This window comes from Pholcus phalangioides, unplaced genomic scaffold (assembly GCF_987345545.1).
Source record: "Pholcus phalangioides strain wild (caught in Gottingen) unplaced genomic scaffold, Ppha-v1.0 ptg000021l_1, whole genome shotgun sequence".
In the NCBI taxonomy this organism is placed as follows: Eukaryota; Metazoa; Arthropoda; class Arachnida; order Araneae; family Pholcidae; genus Pholcus; species Pholcus phalangioides.
Genome location: NW_028301614.1, coordinates 11720993 through 11748900, shown reverse-complemented (window position 1 = coordinate 11748900; position 27908 = coordinate 11720993). Strand labels below are relative to the sequence as shown.

The following is a 27908-nucleotide window of genomic DNA, read 5'->3' as shown; positions in this document are numbered from 1 at the left end:
GAAGCGAATATTAAAAAAAACTACACCTTTGATGTGATAGCAGAGCACTTCTTCATCACCCATAAAAGCATGGCGCTGAGAGCTCAATTTGAGAGCAATAATGAGATAGGTGTTTTCGCAAAATTAACAAATGCTTACTGCCTTGTAGCCATCGGGGGCTCGGAAAACTTTTACAGGTAAACATTTAATTTGATGATGCTCTCGGAAAATAATTCTATTCAAACTATTGTTGGTGGATGCCGGTCGTGTCCGAGCTCCATTTGATTATAATGTATTTTTATTGATATTGTTCAGTGATTTTAGTTAATTTTCTCACTGTTGTAACCTTTTACAAACAGTCGCTTCGGTTAGAAAAAAATTGAACGTTCACATTGTATTTTGTCTCGTTGATTTGTTGTGCGAGGATAGCTTCATACCACGTGGTAAATTCTCACGGTAGTTTGAAACTGCAGTCGTACTTCGATTTAACATTTATCACTTATAACGTCGTGCCGCTAACAGCGGAGGGCGTCAGGGAACAGCTGTACTATAATCTACTTTTGGCAATTTTTTTCTTCCTTTGGGGAAAAAGACGTCTGAAAGCCTGGCGAAAAGTCGCCATGAGCGATTGACTTTTTTTTCGGTGCCAAACACATCCGACGATAAGTCGCCAAGTCCGTAACTGACGCGAATTCTCTGGAATATTATTTGAAAATAATAAAACCCTGGGATATCTTCTAAAGGTTAATTTTCCATAAGCATGGTCACCGCCAATGAGGTGACTTTTTTATCATGTCAAGCAATGTCAATTCAAGAGGGCCAACAAATACATACAATTGCATATGAAATATCGATTTATTACATGAAATCAATCTAACATGGAAACACAGCTGTTCCCTAACATGCAGTAATGTGCTATTACCATTCAAAATATGCGAGAAATGTGGAAAATTTGCAATGGGGCTAGCCTCTCAGTAAGGAACTCGCCAAAAAAAGTTGCCAAGGAATATCTGAATTATACTATAGCTGTTCCAAATCGCTAACACATCGATGTCTGTTTTGTAAAAAAAAAAAAACAAATCGCCAAAAAATGATAATACTATGATTGTTTCATAGGCTTTTGTTTAGACCTGCGATTGTCAACTTTTTTTTGACTCGTGTGGAGCCTTTTTAAAATAAACTGAAGAGCCAAAAAAACTGGTACAGGGGAACAGATGCAGTATGGTCCGCCACGACTTTGGCGACTTTTTTCTCGTGATAAGTCGCCAAGACCGTCATAATGTTTCTCTGAATTGCCGTATTTTTTAACACTTTTCCGGTTTCGTTGGGTGATACTAGATGGTGCTGGCTTCACCAAACAGGACTTTTCTTCTGTTTTTCCAAAAATTCTAAGCAGCCGTTGTTCCATTTCCGGAACAGCTGTCGTATGGTCCGCCACTTGGCGATTATTTGGCGGCACACATGTCTGATGGCCCGACGAAGAGTCGCCAAGGCCGTCAGACACTACGGACGCCGAAAAAAAAACATCTGCGTGCAAAACATAATAGAAACCACCAAGCATAAAAATCAAAAAAAATATCAGTTTAAAAAAATTACACCTGGCCCATTTTTTTTAATAATAAAACGATCGGGGCATAAGGAATTCCAGACATAAATATTCTATGTATTAAAACTAAAACCCGGACCCTTTTTTTTAAATAAACGGATCCGGGCATGTTGAATAAATAAATATTCTATGCATTAAAACTAAAACCCGGACCCCCTTTTTAATAAACGGATCCGGGCATGAAAAATTCTGTAGGTTCATCTTAAATAATAAACCGATAAAATGGAAGGCATGGCAATGGATGAATAACTAATAAATACAACGGAATAATAAAACGGTATGATACAACCTGAGCAGTAGATAATAATCCGTAATGACATAAGGAAATTCCTTATACCCCGATCTTTTTATTAAAAAAATGGGCCAGGTGTAATTTTTTTAACTGATATTTTTTTCTATTTTTATGCTTGGTGGTTTCTATTATGTTTTGCACGCTGTTTTTTTTTCGGTGTCCGTAGTGTCTGACGGCCTTGGTGACTCTTCGTCGGGCCATCAGACGTGTGGCGCCAAATAATCGCCAAGTGGTGGACCATACGACAGCTGTTCTGATTTCAATGCTGGGCCATGAACAAGTGTCAGCATGCGAACCATTCAACGAAACATCATCGATATGGGCTTTCGGAGCTGAAGGCCCACTCGTGTACCCTTGGTGACTGCACGATACAAAGCTTTACGCCTCGCCTGGGCCCGACATTGGACTGTTGAGGACCTGAAACATGTTGCCTGGTCTGACGAGTCTCGGTTCCAATTGCTTCGAGCTGATGGACGGGTATGGAGACAACCTCATGAATCCATGGATCCTACATGTCAACAGGGGACTGTTCAAGCTGGTGGAGGCTCTGTGATGGTATGGGGCGTGTGCAGTTGGCGTGATATGGGACCCCTGATACGTCTAGATACGGCTCTGACAGGTACATAAGCATCTGCACCCAGTCGTGTCCATTGTACATTCCGATGGACTTGGACAATTTCAGCAGGACAATGCGACACCCCACACGTCCAGAATTACTACAAAGTGGCTCCAGGAACACTCTTCTGACTTTAGACACTTCCGCTGGCCACCTAAATCCCCAGACATGAACATTATTGAACATATCTTGTATATTGCAAAGTGCCAATGACTCGGAGCACCAGTTGGGAACTGCTGGTATAGAGTGTTGTGTTTGAATCAGGGTTGGGGTTTTGGACGTCCGAAACTGGTTTTGGACAGGACACAAATACAAATACAACGCCCCAACAGGCAAAATGCCCAACGAGGTGGCTGATAAAAAGATGCCCATAAAAATATGGATGTCATATGTTTCAAAAATACAGCAACCCAATTAAAAATGCAATTATCACAAATTACAAACAATATATACACATGATAAAATATTATACAATGCCCATAAAGAATACTTATGGTTGTCTTATTCTAAGAATGGATAGCTTCTCGATTTACCCCAACATGTTTATCGAATTTCTTTTTAAACGTGTCAATTGTGTTACAATTTACTACCTCCGGGGGTAAGCTATTCCATTTATTAACAACCCTATTGGAGAAAAATTCCCTGCGACACCATAACCTTGCATTGTCCCTCACCAATCGATACTGGTGTCCCCTTGTAAAAGCAGTCGATTGGCGGTGTACTAAAAGTTCATGGTCCATCCTATCCATCCCATTGAAAATTTTGAACACTTCGATCATATCTCCTCGATACCTGCGTTCATCCAATGTAAACATATTCAAAAAATGAAGTCTTTCTTCATAACTCAAGCCCTGTGTGCCAATAAGGACACGCGTAGCTCTTCTCTGCACCCCTTCAACCAAGTCTATGTCCCTCTATGTCCCTCTGTAGGTATGGTCTCCAAAACCTTACAGCATACTCCAGTCCAGGGCGAACTAAGCCTCGAAAAAGCGGAAGAATGACTTTAGAAGAACGCGAAGAGACCTTTTTGAAAATGAGACCAAGCATTCTATTCGCTTTTTTGACAACCGCTGAACAATGTTCAGAAAACTTAAGTCGCTCGTCAATGAGAATTCCCAAATCGGTGACTCTAGTTGCATCCGGGATAGTGACACCATTCAACTCGTAAGAGAACCGTGGGTTGTTCGAACCAAAATGAGCGACCATGCACTTATCTACGCTAAACGTCATGCTCCATTCATTTGCCCATGCTGCAATCTTGTTTAAGTTGGTCTGGAGCAACTCCCTATCGCTTTCATTTCCGATTACCCCCATTAGCTTCACATCATCTGCGAATTTGCTAGTAATTCCATCGATACCCTGATCGAGTTTGTCGATAAAAAGTGAAAAAAGTATGGGGCCAAGGACACTTCCCTGAGGAACTCCACTTGTGACGTCTGTCCAACCAGAGAATTCCCCGTTCACCATAACTCGTTGCGACCTATCTCTTAACCACGATTCTATCCAATTCAGCAAGTTGCCCCCTATTCCAATCTCGTGTAAACGCTTCAAGAGTTTGCCATGTTGGACCCGATCGAATGCCTTCTGGAAATCAAGGTAAACAACGTCGACATTTTTGCTCTTACCCAAAGCCTTAGTCACGTAATCATAGAAGCAAAGGAGGTTAGTTACACATGACTTCCCCTTCCTGAACCCATGCTGATTATCCGACAATACATTATTCTCGTCTATCCACTTCACAAACTGCCTTTTGATGATAATTTCCAAAATTTTCGAGAGGGAGCTCGTCAAACTCACTGGACGATAATTAGACACCACTTCTCTACTACCCTTCTTAAATATCGGAACAACGTTAGCCAGTTTCCAATCTCTCGGGACGATACCCTCAGCAACACTACTCCTGTATATCTGTGCGACTGGCCCCAACAATTCATTAGCACCTTCCCTGAGAACCCTGGGATAGATACCATCTGGTCCTGGTGCTTTGCTTGCACATACATTTCTTAGAAGATTTAGGACCTCCACGTCTTCCACTTGAATATCGTTGAGCGTTTTATTACCCCATGCAACACCCGTATATCGAATATCATTATCTCCATTAAAAACCGACGCGAAAAAGTCATTGAAAGGACACATCACTACACATGCCTACATTGCTCTCTACTTTTGAGCCTCCTATCGAGAGGGGGCCAACTGTCCCCTTACATCCATTATTGACGTATCGAAAAAATGATTTTGGGTCAGAGCCAATGTTATCTGCCAACCTAGATTCAACTTGCTTTTTACTATCCCTTATCGCTTTCTTCAACAGTCTTCTTTTATCAGTAAACAATGATAGGTCACCTCGTCCACTTTTATACTCCCTGAATGCTCTTTTCTTTTCAAGATAAAGGTTCCGCACGCTATCCGTGAACCATAGAGGGTGTGATGTACAAACACGCTTTTTTCGAACAAAGGGTATGACGTCGTGCAAAACAGAGGACAGCTTCGTACTAAATTCCTCCCATTGACTTACCACTCCTACTGATTCCAACCGGTCTTTGAAAACTTCCGCTAACCTTCTTCTCAAAGCATCAAAGTTAGTTCTCCGAAAACAAGGAACCAGTCTTTTGTTATCAACCTTACCCGAGGAAAAGTTACAGTGAAATCTGACGATACGATGATCACTGGAAGAAAACTCTTCCCCCACCGAAACATGTTCAACTAGATCCTCAGAACTAGTAAGAACTAAATCCAAAATAGCAGTACCCCTAGTGGCTTCTGATACATGCTGATACAAAAAATCTTCGAGCACCAACTTAAGAAAGTCTCTTTCATACTGATTTCCAGATGAAAGGTTCTCCCAATCAATACCCGGGTAATTGAAATCCCCTAGTATGAGAACCCTCTTTCGCTTACACATGTAGGAAATTTCATCATGCATTTTGGCGATGTAGTTTTGATCCCTATTCGGTGGATTGTAACAAACCCCAACAATAAGCTTATGACGTCTTTTGTTCTCAAGACACGCGGGATAAACTGTCTTAAACTGTCCAAAACCTCCCAAGTTTCAAAATGTTATGTGGAAACCTTTTGTATTTTTCTTTCTTTTCATGATACTAACATATTAAAAAAAGTACTAGCAGAAAATAAAACTAAATCAAAAATATTTCAAAAAGGTGTCTTTTCCCCCCCCCCCCCTAAGTAAATTGTTTCACCAAATTGATGGTTTTATGCTGGAAATCTGATAGTAAATTAATATCACGTATATAACTGTTTAAATAAACACTGTTTTCAATTTTTTAGTTTGTTATAAATGTTAATTCTACTTCACATCTTATTTTTCATGTATGATTATGAAGCAGGTACTGTATTTAGGACAGTGATTGTCCAAAACCCTGCCGAATGGAGATGATCTCTCCAAACACTTTTCTTTAAAAAATACATTATATTGAAGGTACCAAATACTCATAATCACAGTTATAATCGTTGCATTATTGTGAAACTCAACATAAATATTTTTTATTAGATAGCAATATATAGATGTGAATATATATCAATGGTGTAGTGTTTAATTGATGCAAATTGTTCTATTTTGACTTTTCAAACTTTTTTTTTAAATTTTAAATTGATGTTTCTGTTTTACATTCTCAATTTTTAAAAACTAATAAATAAAAGAAAATATCTGAAGAAAATGAGGCCACTATGTAGCACCTACTCATGACTAACATTACACAATTTCACAAACACTGATTACGCGTATATGATGATAAAAGACTTCAAGACCCAAAAATTTTTGTTAAATTTAAATTGCTGCTCTTATGAGTGTAGAAGCTAATATTTCACCTGATAAATTCAAGCAATATTTACAATTCTATGACATGGGGGACAACAATAAGAAAAATACTGGAAGAAGGAAGGCTTATCAAAAGACTGCCTTTAATAGGCCTACATTGTTTTTTTATTTTCATGTCCCCCAAGTTATGTATCAATTGAAAGAATATTTTCAAATTTTATTTTAGAAATCATCTTGGCACAGATAAGGCAACTAAATTAGTTATGTGTTATCAAATGTTAAAAGGCACCGCTGCGCTTGATTATTAGAGTTTGATTATTACGCAAGTTTAATTTCATTCCGTAGTCACATCTATTGCTTTTTTCTAATTTTCATGTGACAAATTTCTATCCCATTCTTGTATCTTTCATGTTTCCATAAATCTAATATTTAACCTCAAGACAGTTCGGTTTTCAATTGTTTGATAACCTCATTCATATAACCCTTTGCACATACTGTTTTGAATTTCAAAATTTTATTATATTTAATCTAATTTTAATAATATGATATTGTTTATATAGTATAAAGTTTATTATTTGATTATAGAAGTCACCTCTTCATCAAATTGCAAAGTTTTTCACTTATAGTTATAAATAGGTTTTTACCGTACTGCCTTGTCAACCCTGGTTTGAATCAATTAAACATGCATTAGCTTAATTCTTTGTTCATCTCGTTGTACTTTTTATACTTTTTTCCCCAGAACATTATATTCAGTTTTTCTTGTTTTGGATCTTGATCCCTCATTTAGTCTAGAATGTTTTATTTTTAATCTTTATCTTTTTCCGTCTGAGAATGTTGTTTTGTTTGTTATTGTTTTCATACTTTGTTTTAACAGTCATTGTATCCCTTTTTGGCAATTTTTTTTTGTGCAAAAACGTCCAAAAGCATGACAAAAAGTCGCCAAGAGTGAAACAGCTATGTTTTCAGACATGGCTAGAGAAAAAAAGGACAACACATTGTGCCGAAAAGGAATACTATGCCACAGGGGCGTAGCCAGAAATTTCGTTCGGGGGGGGGGGCACTTTCATTTCGGGGGGGGGACCAAAGTGACAGAACAATAGATTTGGCCATCTTTTTCCCTTTTTTCGGTCATTTTCTCACATTTCGGGGGGGGACCAGACCCCCAAGTCCCCCCCCCCCTGGCTACGCCCTTGCTATGCCAAATGGATTATTTGCCAAACTTCAATTTGACTCACAAAAGGTCATAGAAGGTTTTTAGATCACTTCAGAACAGAGTTGGAAAGTTTTTGATGGTTTTAACTCAATACTTGCATGCTGAAAACTACAAATATTGCACTTGCAATGTAAAAATTCACATGAAAGTACATACATCAAATACTTAATTGCTCTAAATAAAAAATATTGTCAAATACTCCCTATGAGAGTTGAAGGTATTCAGAAAAAAACTGTTGTCTGATTCTGAAGTATTTTGATTTCTATTGCGTAATAAGTACATTTTATGTCCTTATAAATACAGTGATACTTCAACTAATGAAGATTTTTTTCATGATTTTTCTGCCTTGCTAATGAACATTTTCATCAATATGGATGCACATGCTAAAATAAAGAAATTCAGTCATGAACTGAATTTTAGTACCAATCATCTTTTATTTTACACTATTTTCCCGTAAATTCTAATTTATCTAATTTTGAAGCTTTAATTTTAGCTGTTAGTCAGTTTGTCTTGTTTTTACAGTGTTCATTTAGTGTTTTATAAATCTTCAAATTTTGGGCTGTACCTGTTACAAAGTAAATAATCATCCATAGATACCGATGGGAAATCACATTTTGGTTTGTGAAGATTTCGGCTAACGATCGTGACTCCGGAATGAATCATCTTCGTTAGCCAAGAAATGACTATTTTGTGTTGCATTTATATTGTTGTGTCTTTTTGAAAGTGTTACTATATAAGTGGCGTAAAAAAATACAAAGTTTATATATGACATGTTACACATTCAATATTGTTTGTACTTATTTTTTCAGTGTTTTTGAACCAGAACTTTGTGATGTAATTCCAGTCGTACATGTTTCAATAGCAGGTTGTAGGATAATTGGGCGTTTATGTGTGGGTAAGTTTTTGTGTATTTTTATTCATATTCCAAGAAGGGAAAAACTGTTTTTTATTTGGAAATTGGCTATACAAAAATTTATCTGGCTGAAAAATAACCCTGCAAATTGTTGTGTTCATATTTTGGCAGGAAAAAAATGGGTAGGATTCAAGGTATATAGATAGTTTTGTAGAGGTGGTCGGTTTTCTGTGGTTCCCAACTTTGGGGCATGAATGGGAGCTGATTTCTTTGTTAAAAAGCCAGCTTACAGAAAGCAACAAATCTACAATAGTGTAAATATTCAGTCATTATGTTTCGCTCTTAGTTTGAAAAAATAGATGCCAGCATTAAAAATTCAACACTTCTTATATATATATACACACATGTATACTTCTGGCACAATTCATTTGGTAGGCCAAGCATGTTATCCATCTAGTCAGTTTTATTACAAAAGTATTTGAAAAGGTAAAATTTCATATTTGTTTATGGCTTGTGAGACGGCTTGAAAAACTCCCAATTTGACATGGCAATTAAAAAAATTAGGAATGGGACTTTAATTTAGTAAATATATTTTTTAGAAAATTTTGAATCATGACAACGCAAACTTCTTTTATTCATATCAGTGTATCTATCAACGTGGAGGTGGGGGGGGTCACTATGTCTTGGAAAAGTTAAAAGAAATATTTTTGGTATGTTTTCTCTAAAATGGCTTCTAAAGTGTTCTGGCATCTAGATTTTTTTTTGTGATTTGTCAAGCCCTGATTGCCCAAAGCAGATTGTATTGTTCTGTGACAAGCCCTCAGCTGACTGCCATTTGCACAAAAATCTCTTTTCTTAAAATTCTTTCTGAGATTGTTCTGTGCCATACGTCACAAATTTCGGCATATCCTGCTCTTAGGCCATGATTATTCGAGATAAACACGGGAAATACAGTGATTCCTCGGCTTAAGAATTTTTCAGCTAATAAAGATTTCTTAACATTTTTCTGCCTCAGCTAACAAATATGGATTTAGTTAACAAACATTTTTGCTGATATGCATGCATATGCTACCCTAAGACAGCCACATCATGAGCTGAATTTTGGCACCAATCAATCATCAGAAATACTGTCACTTGAGACCATGAAATGACCTATTCATTTCCACCTCAGAATCTTTTTCCAGATGTACCTCCACTTCTCTTTCTGAAAATTTTTTAACCATTTCATGTAAAATGAAAGATTCAGCTAATAGAAAATGCATAAAAAAAAAAGCTTTGTTTCCAGAACACACGTTCTTTCAATGGAAGATGTTTGGTATCAAACTAAACATTCTAGGGGCATATCTTTTCCATTTGCATGTATCAGACACAGAAATGGGCTGACATAATAACATGTATGGGGACACCTGCGAATATGACTGGGTGGTGTCAACACCAGCTTTGATCTACTGAAGCTATATACATAGTACAAAATAAAAGATCTTTAGTACCTTCCTGTAAATTATAATTTAGACAGTTTTAAAGTTCTTCATTACAGCCTTTGGTCTATTTTTGTTTTTTGTACCACTGTTTGGTGTTTTAAAAACTTATCTTTAAATTTTTGCAGTAGACACCTGGAACAAATTAAATGATTAATAGACACCTATAGGAAATCTTCGGGCTTCTGGAAAATCATTATCAATCAATATTCTCCATAAGCTTTCAGCCAATGAACGTGGTTCTGGAACTAATTGTCTCTGTTGGCCAAGGTATCACTGTACATTGAAGTGGAGGGAAAAATATAGGAAAATGCATAAATTTTGAGTTATAGAAGTTTTTGATATAGACTGCTGCGATTGTAATTCATCTTTAAAAAACATTGCTGATGCTCGCAGATGTGGTTTTGAAATTGCTGAAGTGTCTATTGTTTATTTTCCATTCATTTTTTACATGTAGACTATTTGAAATGAAATGGAAGAACAACCAGATATTTTTTTACACATCTTTTATTTAGGAAACAGACATGGCTTAATTGTTCCAAACTCAACAACTGATCAGGAACTGCAGCATATAAGAAATTCGCTTCCTGATGATGTGAAAATACACAGAGTCGAAGAGAGGTTATCGGCATTAGGCAATGTTGTTGTATGCAATGACTATGTTGCACTTGCACATCCAGATTTGGACAGAGTAAGTACTACTTAACCTTGCAGCTCGTAAACATTCCTTCTGGGAGTTTCTAATGAACTGGTACATGCCAGAACTATGCTTTTGCTAGGGGTTAAATCAAAATATATTATTAAAAGAATATATTATATATGGGTCATTCCCAAAAAGTGTACATTCCACATTTTTGAAATGAAAAATTCAAAATTGAATTTTCAAAATAAAATTGATCTCAAATTATAGCCAATGACTTGAAGTTTAATATTTCATAAATATTTTTCACCTTTATTTTGTAATATTTTTTTTGGGGGGGGGGGGGTTATGACTGAAAATCATAGATTTTGTCCACTGTGTTACGAAAACAAATGTCACTTTTAAAAAATTATTTCTGCTGTTTTTACCTCTTAAAATAATGAAACCAGCTTAGTTCTTACATATGTTAAAAAAATTAGTTTATATTATTTTTCATGGCTTTTTATGATTTTTTGCAAAATAGTACATGGAAAAGTTTATTTTTACACATATTTAGCTGCTTAAAATCAAAACTTTTTATTTCTGACAGACAAAATAGGCTGGTAATCTATAATTTAACATCTTAGTTAAAGTGTGTGAAGTGTTCTTAAATTTTTCTGCCTATGAACTGCAAAAATGTTTCCCGTAACAGAGTGGACACCATTGTAACAGAATGTGCAGAAATGTTTAACTGAGAGAAAGATATCTGAAATATATTCTAAATAGGCCATGCAAATACTTTTATTTTCTCAAAAATTATGTACAAAATGTGATAAGTGACCCCAAACAATAAACTCTTTTTATAATTTTTGAAAAACCTCCACCCCATGACCAAATATTAAAAGAACTCGCCCCATCCCTCGTAGTTTGAATTTTGGTCTGGTAAAATTTATTAAAATCTGGTCAAAGTGGACACTGGACTTGCTCAGTTGTATATTATATCATCAGGAGGATTTTTCCTTTATTTCAAAGTTTTTTGTTGAAATCGAATAGTAATTTGATGTTGGTATAAGTCTCACATTAGTGATCCAGAGTGGACTTGGGGGGGGGGGATTGAGCCTGGAAACAAAAATATAGGAAGATAATGGTTCTGTCCCATAAAATACAGAATGTATTGTCATATAATGACCTTCACTCATACTAAAATGCCCCTTATGACGCATCTCCCTGGATCTGTGCCTGGCAGTAATTTTAACGATCTGTACTACTTTACTTTTGCATTTTAATAAAAACATAACATGATGGAGAATGTGGTAAAGGATTTAAATTGAATAGATAACCTAATTAAATTCAATTTAGACCTTCAAAACCTTTTAATTAAGAAAAATTTACTTTAAATTAGTTTCCATTCTGTTTTGCATTGCTTTTTTTTGGAAGGCGTAACAGAGTGGACAAATTAGCCTAAATTATTTTTTATTCATTATAAATTTAAATGATTGATGAAAACTTTTCTTATATTTTGAAGTATATCTCCATGTACTATCACTTCATGTTGATATATAGATCAGAGAAAAAAAAAATTGTATTTATGATAATGACTTAACACAGTGGACATCCAACAGAGAAAAGGCTAGTACTGCAGACATAACGTGAATATTAAGTCGTTTTGCAAAAGTCAAATCCAAAATTGTTGATTAAGCATTAACACAAATAAAACATTGTCATTTTTAATATTTATCATACAAAGCTTAAGAGCAAATTTTGATACCTTTACAGCTTTTTATGAAGTCTTTGAATGTATCAATAGATATTATTTGTCTAAATGAAATATGGATAGAAACAGATGAATTATTCAGTTAATTTATTACAGATAATATAAATGACTAGTACAGTTAAGCAATTATAGATCTGGAGAGGTTATGTATATAAACAAGTCAATTAGATCAATACAAAAACTGATTTCCAAACAGCAGAACTTTACATATTTCTCCCTGATTACGAATTAGAAATTTTACAAATCTATAGATCACATTGTTATACCATAACGCAATTAAATGGCAAATTGGAGTTAGACATATTAAATTCGAAAAATAATACATTAATAGTAGGGGATATAAATATTTATCTATATGGTGAAGACATTGAAACATCAAAATATTTTGATATAATGCCGTTAAACAGATTTCATCATTTACATGAAAACATAACTAGGTAGGGAAATAGAACTAAAACATATATGTATTGACCATGCTTTCTATAGAACCAAACAAACAACTATACAAGAATTCACTGTTTATAAAACTCGAGTCACTGACCATTACCCAATAATAGGTTACATCAACTTTTTGGGAAAGAACATAAAAATCAACATAATTAATGAACAAATAACGATAATAAAATATGAAAAATTCATTTCAAATTTGAATTTGAAACTGTCATTGAAGAGAGTAATACTCAAAATAAATATAAATGATTTATGGATGTGATAACATTGATCTTGAACCTGTGGTGTAAAACAGAAAAAAATCCAAAAAAAAAGCCAAGAAAAATGGATAACCAAGGAAATTATATAGAAAATAAACTACAAAGAAAGGTTGTACAAAAATACAAAAAATATCCATGTATAATATCCTTTGAAATAGAATACAAGAACTATGAAAAAGAATTAAAAGAACTCATAAAAAACCATGAAAGGAAATACATTAAGAAAAACTTCAACACTTGTGAAAAAAATAAAAGACCAATGGAAATGTATTAATGAAACTGTTTTGAACAAAAATGTAAAGAGAAAAATATATGACCAGAATCTTGATGTGCTTTTTAAATGGCTGAAAGATTCAATGTGGATTTCAAGAACAGAAATTTGGAGGATGTAGAAGAAAATGAAATATTATTTTTGAACAATGCAAACAAATAATAATGCAGTTAATTCCATGTTTTATTTTGAAACCAATGATGAAGTAATAAAAGATGTAATTAAAGAAATAGAAGAAAACAAATCAATTGGATATGATACAATTAATCCTAAAATGATTAATAAAATTTCAATATATCATTTAGTTTTAATAAAAAATCTCATAATCAGATCTCTCATCTAACAGATTTTTTTATTTAGAACTCAAATATTCCCTGGTGCACCCTATTTATAAAAAAGGAGATACAACTGATTTGATAAATTACAGACTGATTTCTATTCTACTTGGTTTTTCAAAGATTATAGAAAAATGTATAGAAACAACTGCTGAATTTTTTAAATCGCCAAAATTTTTTTTCATGTAATCAATATGGATTCTAAAGGAGGGGAAAATACAGAAATGGTTATAATTGATTTATGCAAATGATTAAACAATGGGTATAATTTAACAAATATTCAATAACCGTATTCTTAGATCTAAAAAGAGCTTTTGATTACGTTGGCCTAAATATCCTAACTAAGAAACTTTACTCAGCTGACATATGAGGCAATCTATTGAAATGGTTTGAAACATATTATTATAATAGACAACGAGCAGTTAAAATAAATTAAAAAATTATTACATTTTTGGAAGTAAAAAAAGGTGTACCACAGGGATCAGTTCTAGGACCTGTACTCTTCCTCATAATATATAAAAGAATTTTGCAAACTTAAACTATATGGAAACTTAATATCTCTTTTGCTGATGATACAGTTCTGTATGTAAAAGAAATAGAAAGTTTATTAAAAAAAGTAGAAGACCTTTTCATAATAAACAGTTGGCTAGGTAAATCAAACTGCAATTCAGTATTCATAAAACTAAATATATTTGCATTTTGTGTTACAAGGAACATAAATAATTTTGATGATATACATATAAAAATTCATAACCATTCCCCTAGTCAAAGCATCACACTGTAACTGCCAAGAAATAAACAGAGTTGTCGACTATAACTATCTGAGCATAATAAATAATACAGGACAACCTCAAATGAAATTTGCACTGTGAAAAAATAACTAAAAAGATTTGAACTTTTGCCACAGTTTTATACAGAATCAAAAATACATCATATAGATGAAGATTTTTTTTTAAAGATATATTTTATACATGGATATATTCCCCAAAGCAGAATATACCGAAATCTGTGCCATACGTCGCAGAACAATTGGAAGAATTTCAAGAAAAAGAGTAAAAAACACAATTATTGGGATTTATACCGCAGAACATTTCCACTCAGCCGAGGGCTCATAGCAGAACAATGCAAAACATTCTGCTTTGGGGGATATACTTCATTATAACATATGGAATCTGTGCTTGGGGAGGTGCATACTATACTAACATAAATAAATTAGATAATATATATAATAAAATCAGATCCGCAATAAAAAAAATAATCCAACTAACCAAAACAAAACTGAATGCCATGCATTATCCATAAGACAACTATATATACAGAATAACAAATGAAGAATGGTTGACAAAGAATCAAGATAGATCATCAACTAGATTAAGAATTGAATATCAAGTACAAAAAACTAATAAAACAACTATTCAAAAAAACTTTTAGTTACACTGCTCTAAAAATATTGAATCAATATCAAGCTACTAATCATACTAATATGAGATTAAATTTCAATATTTTTTGTTTCGTGAAGACTATTGTTTTCGCTACATTGATACAATAGATATAGATGCATTGGAAAAACATTTTTTTCTCCCTTTTATGAGGAGTTTCATTTTCGACGATAGTGATATTTTTCAAAAATATGTATATTTAAGTTTGAAGAGATTATACTAGAAACAGAATATAATTATATTTTAATTTTTGACATTGTTTTATTTTTTGTGTGACATATTATAAAAATTAAATTACTGTGCATGCACATGTGTGTAAATTAATACAATATATGATAATATAATGGTATGATGGTTGCTTTGGCATAAATAGAAATTTAATATCATAAATTATTTTTGGCCTTTAAGCAGTCCCTTAAAGGTCACAAAAAGGTTGTATGTGTTTCTCCATTTTTGTTTAGCTTTATTTTTTATGTGTTTTTGTTATGTCTTTCTTTTGTATTTTGTAACATGTTTTGTCCAAAAATAAATTAATAAACCTTTCAATGAGCTGAAAGTGTTATCAGATTTAATCTGGAATAAAAATATATTTCCCAAATGACCGTAACAGAGTGGACATTTTAAAATGGGAAACATTTTTGGGGGACAAACAAAAAATAGTTTCTCATAAGAAAAAAAGGTTGTTTTTTTTTTCAAAATTTTATTGTCAGTTTTATTCATCTATGGCACATATATAAAATGTGGTTTGCACCACATCTCTTTGTTTAACACTTTTTTTCAAGCTGGGACAGCCAGATTTTGAGGTTTTGCTGCAAACAATGATTTTTTTAAAAAAAATTAAAGACCATCTATATATATATAAAACAAATTAAGAAATGTCATATGACAGAATTAAATGAAGTACTAGGGAAAAAAGTTAAAATTACTAACAGTGCTCTCTGAAATTTGGTTAAAAAAATTGAGTCTCTGAAACAGCTTGTAAACTTTTTTTGGGGAATCACCCATATAATTTGAAGATCATATGAATTGCTCAGAAGTTTTTTTTTTTTCTGAAGAATGCTGGCAACATCATGCTAATGTTATTAATTTTTTTTTTTTTTTTTTTTTTTTTTTTTTGTCTTTCAAGGAAACGGAAGAAATACTTGCTGATACTTTGAAAGTTGAAGTTTTCAGGCAGACAATTGCAGAAAATGTTCTAGTTGGAAGTTACTGTGCTCTGAGTAATGTCGGTGGTTTGGTAAGTTTCCATGTGATGTGGTGTGAAAAAAATGTTTTCTGAATGTTTATTGTTCACAAAAAAACTTTGATATTATTAAAAATTAAAGATATTGACAGTTATTTCTTAGTTTTAAACAGCAGACAAATATTCGCAGCTGAGTCATTTTGCAACTACCTCAGTAAATATTTGGCTTTTATGGGGGGAATGTTGTTTAACGTTCTGGAATGGCATCGATACAAGTACGAACTGAGAATGCCAACAATTAATTTATTAAATTAAACCTAACAAACACACACAAAACATTCTAAAAGGTTAAGAACAACTAAACATAATTGGATCAAAATAAAGAAAAAATCAACAGAAAGTAAGTCGACGAAAAAATACGGTTAATATGCATAATGGTTGAGGAAAAAATATATATATGCAAAACGCAGTCAATATTGCGACAGTTTCAGCATCATAAATATTCAGTAAATATGTAATCTGTAAAGCAGCTAGGCGAGAGTTTGGTGAATTCCAGGTGAAGTTGCCATGGCAGCTAAAAAATCAATATTGGCACCTAAAATTTTCACCTAAATAAAGTGTGGTTACTAAATCTGTTTCTCAGGAAAACAAAATTTTCTGAATATATGTCAGCATGTGTACCAACATAAAAAGTGGGGGGGGGGGGTTGTCAATAAGTCTGGAAAAGAATAAAATATTATTTTTGGTTCATTTTTCTGGTGTGGAAAATTTTTTTGCATTCTAGAAGATCTTGCTGGTGCCCAATTTGTTTTTTTAATTTGTCAAGCCCTGCGCTAATCAGAAAGTAGATACTTTCATTCATCCTGTGGAAGTGATACAGGATGCTGGTAAGCATAAAGTTTTTCACAACATGTAGAAAGCTCAGAAGCCAGTAAATATAAGTTAATTTTCTGAAAATGACTTTTGTATTGCAAGTGTCTCTTCGTTGTTAAAACTTTCAGTGGACAAAGCATTCAAGTAGCTATCTTTATATTTCAACAGCAGATAGCATCACTTATACTGACCATGGAATAAATTATCCTTTTCATCTAATTTTTAATGCTTATTGACATCAATCAGTGTTATGATTGGGTAAAAAAAAAACAATCGAAAACACTTTTCTAAATAAATTATAAAGCATTGTTCAGTATATATATACACAAATTCAAAAATGGCTTAATAAAGAGAAAAGGACATTTTTTTTCAAGTGTTATTTTTCATCTTTATTCCACATTTTTATTTGACATTTCCACCTGATATGAGTTTTATTTTGTTCTCCTAGGTGCATCCCCGTACATCAGTTGAAGATCAAGATGAGCTTTCTTCCTTGCTTCAAGTTCCCTTGCTGGTAGTTATTTTATATATTGTCTTCCAGCTTTTTCTCTTAGTCTTTCAAAATGAGATTTTTTTTAAATATAAATTTCAAGATCTTAAGGAGTTTCATACCTTTTGACATGGTGAAAAACTGCTTTTGTAGAAATATCATTAAAAAATTTTTAAAAAATACTATTTAATCATTGATTTATTTGAAATTTTTTACATATGTTCTTGATTGTATGTGCTATCCTATGCTAGTATAAAGTTTTACATATCTTGGATACTTAATTTTTTTGTAAATTAAAAAAAAAATGTATTAAAAACAGCTTGCATTTATGATAAAGTACTATGACATCAATGCAATTGAACAAAAATTAATTCATGAGCATGTGTAAAAAAAGTTGAAATAAATCAATGGTTAAATAGTATTTTTAATGATATTTCTATTGGAGCAGAGTTTTTCACCATGTTAAAAGGTAGGCCCTATGAGATCCCTTAATGGGTTAAAATTTTAATAAATAAAGTGGAACAAATTCAAATATATTAAAGCATAATATAATTATTGAATAAGATGGTAAACTAATCGTTATAGGCTGGATCTGTGAATAGAGGAAGTGATGTCATTGGAGCTGGAATGGTTGTTAATGATTGGTGTGCCTTTTGCGGAATGGATACAACAAGCACAGAGATTCAAGCCATTGAAAGCATCTTCAAATTGAATGAGATGCAGCCAACTGCAATTACTACAACTATGAGGGATGCTCTCATTGAGAGGTAATTTAATTTTTTCCCCTAAATTTTTGTTTCAATAGAACTTGTAAATTTTTATTTAAAATCCTATGGTAATGGGGGGAGGCAACGTTGAAGATGTGTGTGTGACTTAAAATATATGTATTTATGTATTGATTGGACACTTGTTGGCGTAATCAAAATATGTACACATTGAATACACATACAGACAACCTTTGGGAGCTAAATAAGATACTCAAAATATCAGATTTCATATTACTTTGAATTGTGTAAGGTTTCTGTTAAGACGCATGTACATTCTCACTCTTTATGTTGTCCTTGAGTAGTTAGGATTTCTCATTCATGTGTATAGCTGTCACAAAATATTTCAACACAAGCCAAACAAGGTATATTAGATGAAGATCATACTTGGGATGATCTGCTGACAATGGATTTTGAGGAAAACTTGTGTTGCATCTCTTTGATTTTGTGTAACCAAGGTTGCAGTTGAAACCAGGTTGTATGTAAGAAGAGGGAGTGGGGAGAAAACATGAGAAAAAAGAGGGAGAGTAACAGCATAGAAAATTCGCAAAGGAAAACCCTGATGAACAGAAGTCTGGGCAAGTGAGAGTATGTAGAAGCTCAGCTTATTGAAGCTTGACTGTGAAGAAAAAAAATTAACAATCAAATTAGAAAAAAATATGTATATATTGGGCCAAGAAAAACAAAAATCAAATTATTTGCATAATAAATTGATAACAATAGGAATGGCATTGAAGACAAAATATATAATCCAGCTGACAAAATAGGAATAGCAACAGAAAAGGTGCGACTCTGCTCACCGCTCTCGAGATGAAAAATCTCATGAAACACTGTTGGTATTGAAAGGAAATACTTCCCATCATCTATCATTGTAGTAACAAATCACCGAGAATCTGTGGCACTGCAATATTAACATAATTTTTTGACAAAGTTTCTTATTTTTTATGAAAATGACAATCATATTTTTGCAAAATAAAACATTATTGCACAACTGTGGCATATGGAATCTGGCAGTGCTGAAAACATAAACATTGAAGGCCAATTGACGGAGATCGGCAGCATGCAATCGCGTAGATCGATCTCTGAAGGCATAACAAAAGTAAGATAACAAAATAAAGAACAATAAAAATAACTAGATGAGGACTATTCTGCGGGGATCTATTGTTATGTTACATTAGTAGTAGTTATGATATGAAAGAGATGCTGTCCATTCCTTTCACGCACCCTATATCATTAATATTCACAGAGATCAATTAGATTTTAAACAATATATTAAATTCAAAATGAAACAGTATTTTTGCTCATAAGACAAATACAGTGCTGCTATCACTTTCGACATATTCAAAGTGCTCTAACTATCATGTGTCAAATGAGGTCCCCTTCCCCCTATATGCTTCTTGCTCATCCCTTATAATTCTTTGGCTAGCAAAGATTTTTTCAATGTTTTTCCTGTTTCTTCTAACGAATACTGATTGTGCTAACAAATATTTTTAGGTATGGATGAATGCGCTAACATAAAACAACCACATTGTAAGCTAAATTTTTGTGCCAATCGAAATGACTCCAATGAGTAACTGTCTCGCAAGCCAGATTAATTTATTTCCCACCTCAGAATCTCTTTCTAGATACACCTCTTTCTTTTAGATTTTGAGTTATTTCATATAAGATGAACAATTACAAGTGAAAATCATTTTCCAAAAAAGCCTCAGACTTGAATAGTTTCTGTGGATATGGTAAGGCTCTTATAAAAACCAAACTGGAGGTTCTGGACATTCTAAAAACTTATCTTTTTCCATCTGCATATATTCGAGGGAGAAATGAGCTTACTATATCACACAGTTCAAATGTTTTATTTTCTCACTATGGCTCACGAACTCAACTGAATAGCATACATGGTGTAAAATAAAAGATATGAGATATATCTTCCATCAAATTCTCCTTCACCCAGTTGTGAAGTTGTTTAGTACAGCCTTTGTTTTTAGTATTTTTTATCTTTTTTTGCAGTGTGTTTTAAGAGAATTATTCCAAAATTTTGGGTATCTCATGAAAAGAATTAAACAATTTCTGCTAACAAAATGTTATTCCAAAGCGTATTATCTTCATTGGATGAGGTATCACTTATTAGGTTCACCGTTGCTCATCGGTGAAACTCTTTTCTTCAAAAAATTCTAGATACCATGCCAGCGCACTCTACTTTTTCTGGAATTTTAATAATTCTATCAACACATTGTAAACACGTATATACAAATTCTACCAGCACATTTTTGAACACTTTGAGTACTGCTTTTCCTTTTTCATTGAACACTTCCAGTGGCATCTCTATTTTTTGTCCTGGTCTGCCCCCTTGCAGATTCCAACATCAATTTTTCTTTTCCTCTTTTTCCCCTAAGCGCACAGGGGTTTAAAAAAAAAAAAGTTCCTTACACAACCACCTCTGTCTCCAAAGTCGTGGGAAAAGGGGGAGGCTTCTATTCCTCTCCCTCATATCTCACATCACTGTACAGTTTTTTGGTGCATATTTTTCTCTCATAACTTCCATTACTTAAATGGCTAAAGCAGGGCTGGACAAATTTTAAAAAAATGTAGGTGCAAAAAAAAAATTTCCCTGGACAAAAAAAAGCTCCAAAATAATGTTTCTTTTGACTTTTTCAGGGCATAGTGACCCTCTTTCATATGTTGGCAAATATGCTGCTATGAATTCCAAACATTTTGTGCTGCTCTCAGCCTGCAATTTGTTTAAAAAAAAAAAAATTCAGACACCAATACCAATTTTTTAGTCACCTGGGATTTGTTAAGTCCTGGTCTAAAGTACTTGTATGTCGAGATACCACTATATATATTTTTTAGAATTGCATTATTCTAATTACTTCTAATAAAATGTTATTATTTTATAACTCTGTAAAAATTATTTAATTTCTTCCAGTTTAGCGTGAGAGATGAAAATCGCATTGTGGAAGAAACATTTCAGCCAAATCATGTAAAACTTTATGTTTGTACAGAGTTGTTCAGAGTAAAGAAATCTGTTTGTATGATTTTTACTTCTGTGAAATTCTTTCGCACTTTTTTTTTAAATGCATGGTTGAAACTAATGCTGTCTCTAATTATTCTGTCCCAATATTTTATTTTTATAAAAATGTCCTGTTTTTTTTTTATCAATGAAGATTATTTGAAATAATTACCTTTCACTGTGAAATCTGGCTAAAATTATTGTCAACAAAAAAAGAAAAATATGAATATCTTCATTAACAACATATTTTAATCCACTGTGATTTAGTTTTATTTATTTTTTAATCCACTGCATTAAAGCTTCATTCCCCCACTGTTGATTTTATTAATTGGTAACTTTGCTCACTTTTGTCATCCTATTTGACAATTTCTCTTACTTGAAATCCTAATTCCCCTTATTTTTTCTGAGAAAATATGGTCAGCTTAGGATTGCAAGGGTTGAAAGTGTTTTCGTTAGGGATTTTTAATTTCAGCAGAGAACAATTGACAATTTTTGGGGATTCCTTTATAAAAAGAGAAAAAATTGCAAGAATTTGGTTTTTGACCAAAAGATTTAAACTTGGCTTCCAGGTAAATAGGAAACATTGGCAATTATGACATTGTATTTGAACATTTTTGACTGACAATAAGCATCCGGTTAAAGGGTTTTATAAACTTGACCAGTTTTTCACTGGAATTGCGGCTATCCATTACCTATTACTCACATTCTCTTAAAACGGCCTCGACAAGATATCAGACATTTGTAAAAGCCATTTATTTTAGCATTGACAAACACTGGTATTTTGTAAAGTCGATTTCTCAATGGAACATGTTTCTCATTCATTATTGATAATATGAATGGAGCTTTTAGATGTGCACAGCCCTATAATGCAGGAGTATGAAAGTATTTACTGCCCACGACTCTGGTCTATCACCATTAGCAAATTTACTACTGCAAAGTCTTCAGCTGCTGAAACCAAAAAATAGAGACCAGTGAACTAAAAGACTTATCTTGATTGGAAATGTACATTAGACTCTTTACTGTTTGATTCCAGAAGTTGAAAACTCCTATGTAGGTTTATTTGCCATCAAGATTTTGCTTAGGGGCCGTTCAAGTATTATGTAAGTAAATTTTTAGCCATTTTTGACCCCCCTCCCTCGTCAGCAAAATTTTGTCATCAGCTCTGCCCCCTGAATCCTTACTCATATTTTCATAAGGGTTGATTGATGACGTAAGCATTATCCAACCCCCCCCCCCCCAATAGATGATGACGTAATACTTGAACGGCTCCTTATGTGAATCGCTGCAGCATTGATATACAGCTTTTTCGACATGGGCAAATGAAATTTCCATCTCCATACAAGTCTTCGACTTCTAGAATTAAACGTTACCTAGGGATGTGTGGGTGGTATAGGCAGTTCGTTCCGCATTTTTCTCAAATTGCTGCCCCATTGTACGAATTAAGAAAAACAGGAAAAAGCTATGTTGGAACTGAAAAACTCATGCTCCTGTTTTGCCGACTCGTCAGGCTGAATATCCGTTGAAAATCTATACTGATGCGAGTGGAGATGGGCTATGTGCAGTTTTGCATCAGGTCGAGCCTGTGGGGAAAAAAACCTCTTGCATATGCTAGTAGAACCTTGTCGACTGCTGAGAAAAATTATGGGATTTCTGAGTTACTTAGCCGTGGTTTGGTCATGCCAAAAGTTTATGGAATGGTTTACAGGTGAACCGGTTACGATAGTCACCGATCATTCAGCTTTGGTCTGGGCCAAACATGGACAACACCTGAAACGGCGTCTTAGTAGGTGGCAGTTACTTTTGCAAGAGTACCTGTTAATATTTGAGTATAGGAAAGGATCGCAAATGAAGTTCCTGGCGTTTTGTCACGAGAGCCCCTGAATTCCCAGAAATCGTTCGATGCCGATGAGATTATCTCGAGAAAGTTGTATTCATTAACCCTGCTGACTCCCGAGGAAATAGTGGTGAAACAAAAAAAATTATTATTCAGATATGTTGAATTATTTTGAAGAGAAGAAACGGGGACTGACTTCTTTGAACCCCTGTATATACACTGGTGAAATAAATTAAGAGAATTTGCATATTTTATCAAATTTCATGAACTGAACTGAATGTAAAACCACTGCTTCTAGACAAAAATGCAAATCTTGTACGTCAAAAACGTAAGCTTACGCGGAACCAGTAGAGAAACAGGCTTTATAAGCGTGCGTAAGTTAAGACGCATTTCGTTCGCTAGCACACCTCGGCGAATTTCAAATTGTAACAGTAAAAATGAGTAATCACCAACGTTTAGATTATGGAATGAGGTGGCGAATTGTGGGGAGGCTAGAAGCAGGCCAATCTCAAGTCCAGATTTGTAGAGAGTTCAATTTAACGCCCAGCGTCGTGTGTAACTTATGGAAACAGTTCCAGGAGACCGGATCCATCGAGAGAAAGCCTGGGCAAGGTCGTCCAAGAGCCACGACGGCCAGAGAAGATCGCCATTTGTCGATTATAGCGAGGCGTAACAGGAGTGCTACAGCTTCTCAGCTCTCTCGTGACTTGTATGCAGCCACAGGAACCCGTGTATCAAGGATGACTGTTTCCAAAAGACTTCATGAGAGAGGGTTGTTTGCAAGAAGACCTGCTGTTTGCGTCCCGCTCACTTCTACGGACAGGAGAATCCGTTTATCATGGTGCAGAGAGCATAGACATTGGTGTATGGATCAATGAGCGACCGTTCTCTTCACTGATGAGTCCCGGTTCACCCTAAGCACCGATTCTCGCCGTACGTTCATACGGAGAGAACCAGGGACCCGCTACCTACCCTCCAATGTCCGCGAAATCGACCATTATGGCGGAGGAGGTTTAATGGTCTGGGCAGGCAACATGTTGGATGGCCGCACACCCCTCCATGTCTTTGAAAGAGGCACTGTGACTGGTGTGAGGTATAGGGATGAGGTCTTGGAGCCTTTTCAGGGGTGCAGTTGGCCCTGAGTTCATTTTAATGGACGATAACGTGAGGCCACAAAGAGCTCTTCTGCTCGACGATTTTCTAGAGAGTAAGGATATTCGCTGGATGGATTGGCCAGCCAGATCTCCAGACCTTAACCCTATAGACCATGTCTGGGACGCTCTGGGGAGGGCAATTGCAACTCGCAACCCCCCTCCGGGAACCATCCAGGGAATGAAAACAGCGTTGCTGAACGAGCGGGACCAATTGCCACAGGAAATGATAAACTGCGTTATTTCAAGTATGAAATCACGCTGCGAGATCTGTAAGAGGGGACCATACCCCCTATTAACCCATTTTTTGTTTATTCTGCAACCGCTGTTTCATACCATCCGACTCCAACGAGTGTTACGCCCGATCATGCTTGTGTATTACAATTATTGAATGGTTATTTGTTTTGTACTGTATCAATGTATGTACTTATCAAATTTCATTAAAATCGGTACAGTAGTTCTAGAGATAATCGACCAAGTCTGCAAATCCTCTTAATTTCTTACACCAGTGTAGAAAAAAGATATGCCTGTGAGAATTGGAAGTTGTATTTACTGGTCAGGGGAGAAAAAAAATTAATCGTACCACCGAAAAAATTTTGAAGGAAATGCATGACTCTGCTTTTGCCGGGCATATGGGGGTGACAAAAACCTTTGCTAGGTGCCGAGCACGTGTGTTTTGACCGAAAATGCGTGTTGAGCCAGGCCCACCTAGATAATATAGGAGGTCGTGGTTGAGCTGCCCCGTCTGCCAAAAATGCAAGTATTCCAACCGTAGAGGCTGGGGAGAAATGCAGTCAACTGTCGTGCACTTTTTCCCGGCGAGTTGGTCGGTGTAGATACGATGGGACCCTTTCCTGTTTCCAGTAGTAGTAATGTCCACCTTCTTGTGGTTGTAGATTATTACTCGACAAGGGCGTAGCGAGGGGGGGGGACTTTGGGGTCTGGCGCCCCCCCCCCCCCGAAATGTGAGAACATGACCGAAAAAAGGGAAAAAGATGGCCAAATCCATTATTCTGTCACTTTGGTGCCCCCCCCCCCCGAACGAAATTTCTGGCTACGCCCCTGTTACTCGAGGTGGGTAGAAATGGATCCTTTGCGAAAGGCTACTGCTTCAATGATTGCTAAGAAACTGATGTACGAATATTGTACCCGTTATGGGTTTCCGAAGGCGTTAGTCTCGGATAATGGCAGTTGTTTTGTCTCTTCATTATTGCGAGAAATGTGTAAAGCTATGTCGATTAATCAACGTTATACTACTCCATACCATCCTCAAGGAAATTTAACGGAGCGGATGAATAAAAGTATCAAACAAATGATATCGTGCTATGTTGAAGACAAACATAAGCATTGGGATAAAAATTTATCCTTTTTTGGGTTGGCGCTTCGTACAGCTGTTTCGGAGACAACCGGTAAGACACCAGCAAAATTGTTCATGGGAAGGGAATTGGCGATACCCTTCGATTGAGCAATGAAAACACCGATTTGGGAAAAAGCTGAACTGCCTGTGCGGTTGATAGAGAAAGTAAAGCAAAGTGTGAAAAAGGCACAACGCATTCAAAAACTTTACTATGATAAAAGTAAGCATTTGCATAGTTTCCGCAAGGGTGATAGGGTTCTTGCTCGAACACATTATCAATCTTCGGCTGCTGAAGGCATTACTGCGAAATTGATGCCAAAATGGAGAGGGCCCTTTATAGTACGTCGTAAAGTAACTCCTATTGTGTATGAAGTTGAGGATCTGGAGAAAGCTGTCATTATTGGAAAAATAAATGCCCGTGATTTAAAAACTTTTCGTGAAAGATTATCGGAAAAGGTTTCTGTTCGGGAACCGGTCTCTGGGGAAATTAATCGGAAGCCTGAAGAAGTTGTAACGTAAGGTAATGAAGTTGAGTTAACGGAATCTGACCCTCCCAATCAAGGTGCACTGAAATCGCCTCAGGCCACGACCACCTAAATTACACAATCTAGGTGGTCGTGCTCAGGCCCAGATTGACTCTTCCACTGGAGGTCTGTTAGAAAGACCCTTAAAAATGGGTTGGAAAAGAGAAATGGTTCCTCGAAAGGATGGAAACACTGATGTTTACTACTATTCTCCAGGTGGTCAAAAATTTCGTAGTGGCAAAGAAGTCGAACGATATTTAAGGTTCCAAGGTGTAGCTCTTGCTAAGGAAAACTTTAATTTCAATGGTGAAATAACTGTTCCAGGCAGTGATGTTCGTGAGATGCATTCGTGACTTGTGGATAAGTTACACGTGGTGTGTTTAGGAGGGGGTAAATGTGACGATCTCCGATCCGAGATCACACAATGATCCTAGATTGAACGTCTCCCGGAGCGTGACGTCATCTTCCTCACGTAGACGTACGTTTTTCGGCTACGTCACTGCACTTGTGCGGAGAGAATTTCTTCCTGGTATGCAAATAAGCCTTGGTGGCGCTTGGAGCACTTGTATAAGAAGTAACTTATATAAGAATTTATATAAGAACTTGTATAAGAAGGCGTAGCTCCTTCTTACTTGCTGCTTTTTGTTAGCGCGAGCACTGCTGGTGTGCTAGAAGTTGCCTATGCCGAGTTGTCAGATAGATTCCTCTCGATCTGCTACGTTGGACTAACTTACCGTTCGTGAACGCTCTTGTTTCGTCGTCATCAGATGGACTAAATCCAATATTGGGAGCCTACGGACTCGCCGTCGGTCGTTCATTGCCACCGACTGGAACCTACGGACTCGTCGCCGACCGTTCTTCTCTGCCAACCGGATTCTACAATCTTGGTACCGATCGTTCGTCGACGCGTATCGGACTCTACGACCTCGTCGTCGCCTATCGGAGCCTACGACCTCATCGCCGTTGACTGCTCGTCGCTGCTAATCGGATTCTATGGTTTCTTCGTTATCAACCGGACCCTACGGACTCGTTACTACCTGTCAAGAGGACTGAATGTTTGTGGACTTATCTCGACCCCTTCGAATTCCCCGACTCGTGAAGGTGATTAACTTTTCAAGTGCAGTATTCTTTGTTAGAAAACCTAATAAATTATTTGTTCATTGTCAATGTGTCTTTGCCTGGTCACTTGCAGCGACGCATACAAAAACCCTTAATGCAATGAAAACGTTGCGAGAGGACCACAGTACAATTTATTCGTACGATAACAGCACACGTTTTCTCATACTATTCAAGCAACTACAGTAGTCAAGTTTGCGCTTCCGGATAATCCAAGACACTGAAAATTTTCGAAGTTCCTCGAGACCTTCTTTCACTCCCCTTTTCTCCCTCTAAGAACCCAACTTTTTCTTTTTTTCCAGTTATACTACATACATATCTACTCTATAATATAAAATCACAAACTCGAGAAGGGCCTGTTTCTAAGCAACCGAAATTAGTGACGATTTTATGTTACGGAAGTGGGTGACGTTTTTTGAGTGACGGAAATTTCTTACGTTTTTGTGTTACTGAAGTCAGTTACGATTTTGGGTCAAGTTTTCATTTAACTCTAGCATATATCGGGACCATGTTATGTGCATGTACCGAGAGGCTCCTACATCAGGGCCCCTAGGCCGGAATTTGGATGGCGAGCCCCCAAACCAGCTTTTCAGGGGCCCCTCTGTGGTTAATTTATAGTGTGAAAAATCAGAAAGTGATGAGAATCGTT

At 35.4% G+C, this 27908-nt stretch overlaps 1 protein-coding gene across 1 annotated transcript; it reads left to right on the top strand.

Moving 5' to 3' along the window:
- The first annotated feature begins 21 nt into the window (after positions 1–21).
- eIF6 (eukaryotic translation initiation factor 6) lies at positions 22–21302 on the top strand. Its single transcript, XM_089249038.1, has 7 exons — positions 22–176; positions 8291–8376; positions 10328–10503; positions 16087–16197; positions 17465–17530; positions 18092–18273; positions 21194–21302. The coding sequence occupies exons 1-7, from the start codon at positions 70–72 to the stop codon at positions 21201–21203; spliced, it is 738 nt and encodes a 245-aa protein (XP_089105164.1). The 5' UTR covers positions 22–69; the 3' UTR covers positions 21204–21302.
- Positions 21303–27908: the final 6606 nt, after the last annotated feature.

Bases quoted from the DNA above. Each gene is read 5' to 3' on its own strand.
- eIF6 (XM_089249038.1), top strand. From the start codon at position 70: ATGGCGCTGAGAGCTCAATTTGAGAGCAATAATGAGATAGGTGTTTTC. The intron at 177-8,290 runs GTAAACATTTAA...TTATTTTTTCAG, and splicing joins GGCTCGGAAAACTTTTACAG to TGTTTTTGAACCAGAACTTT. The intron at 10,504-16,086 runs GTAAGTACTACT...TTGTCTTTCAAG, and splicing joins CACATCCAGATTTGGACAGA to GAAACGGAAGAAATACTTGC.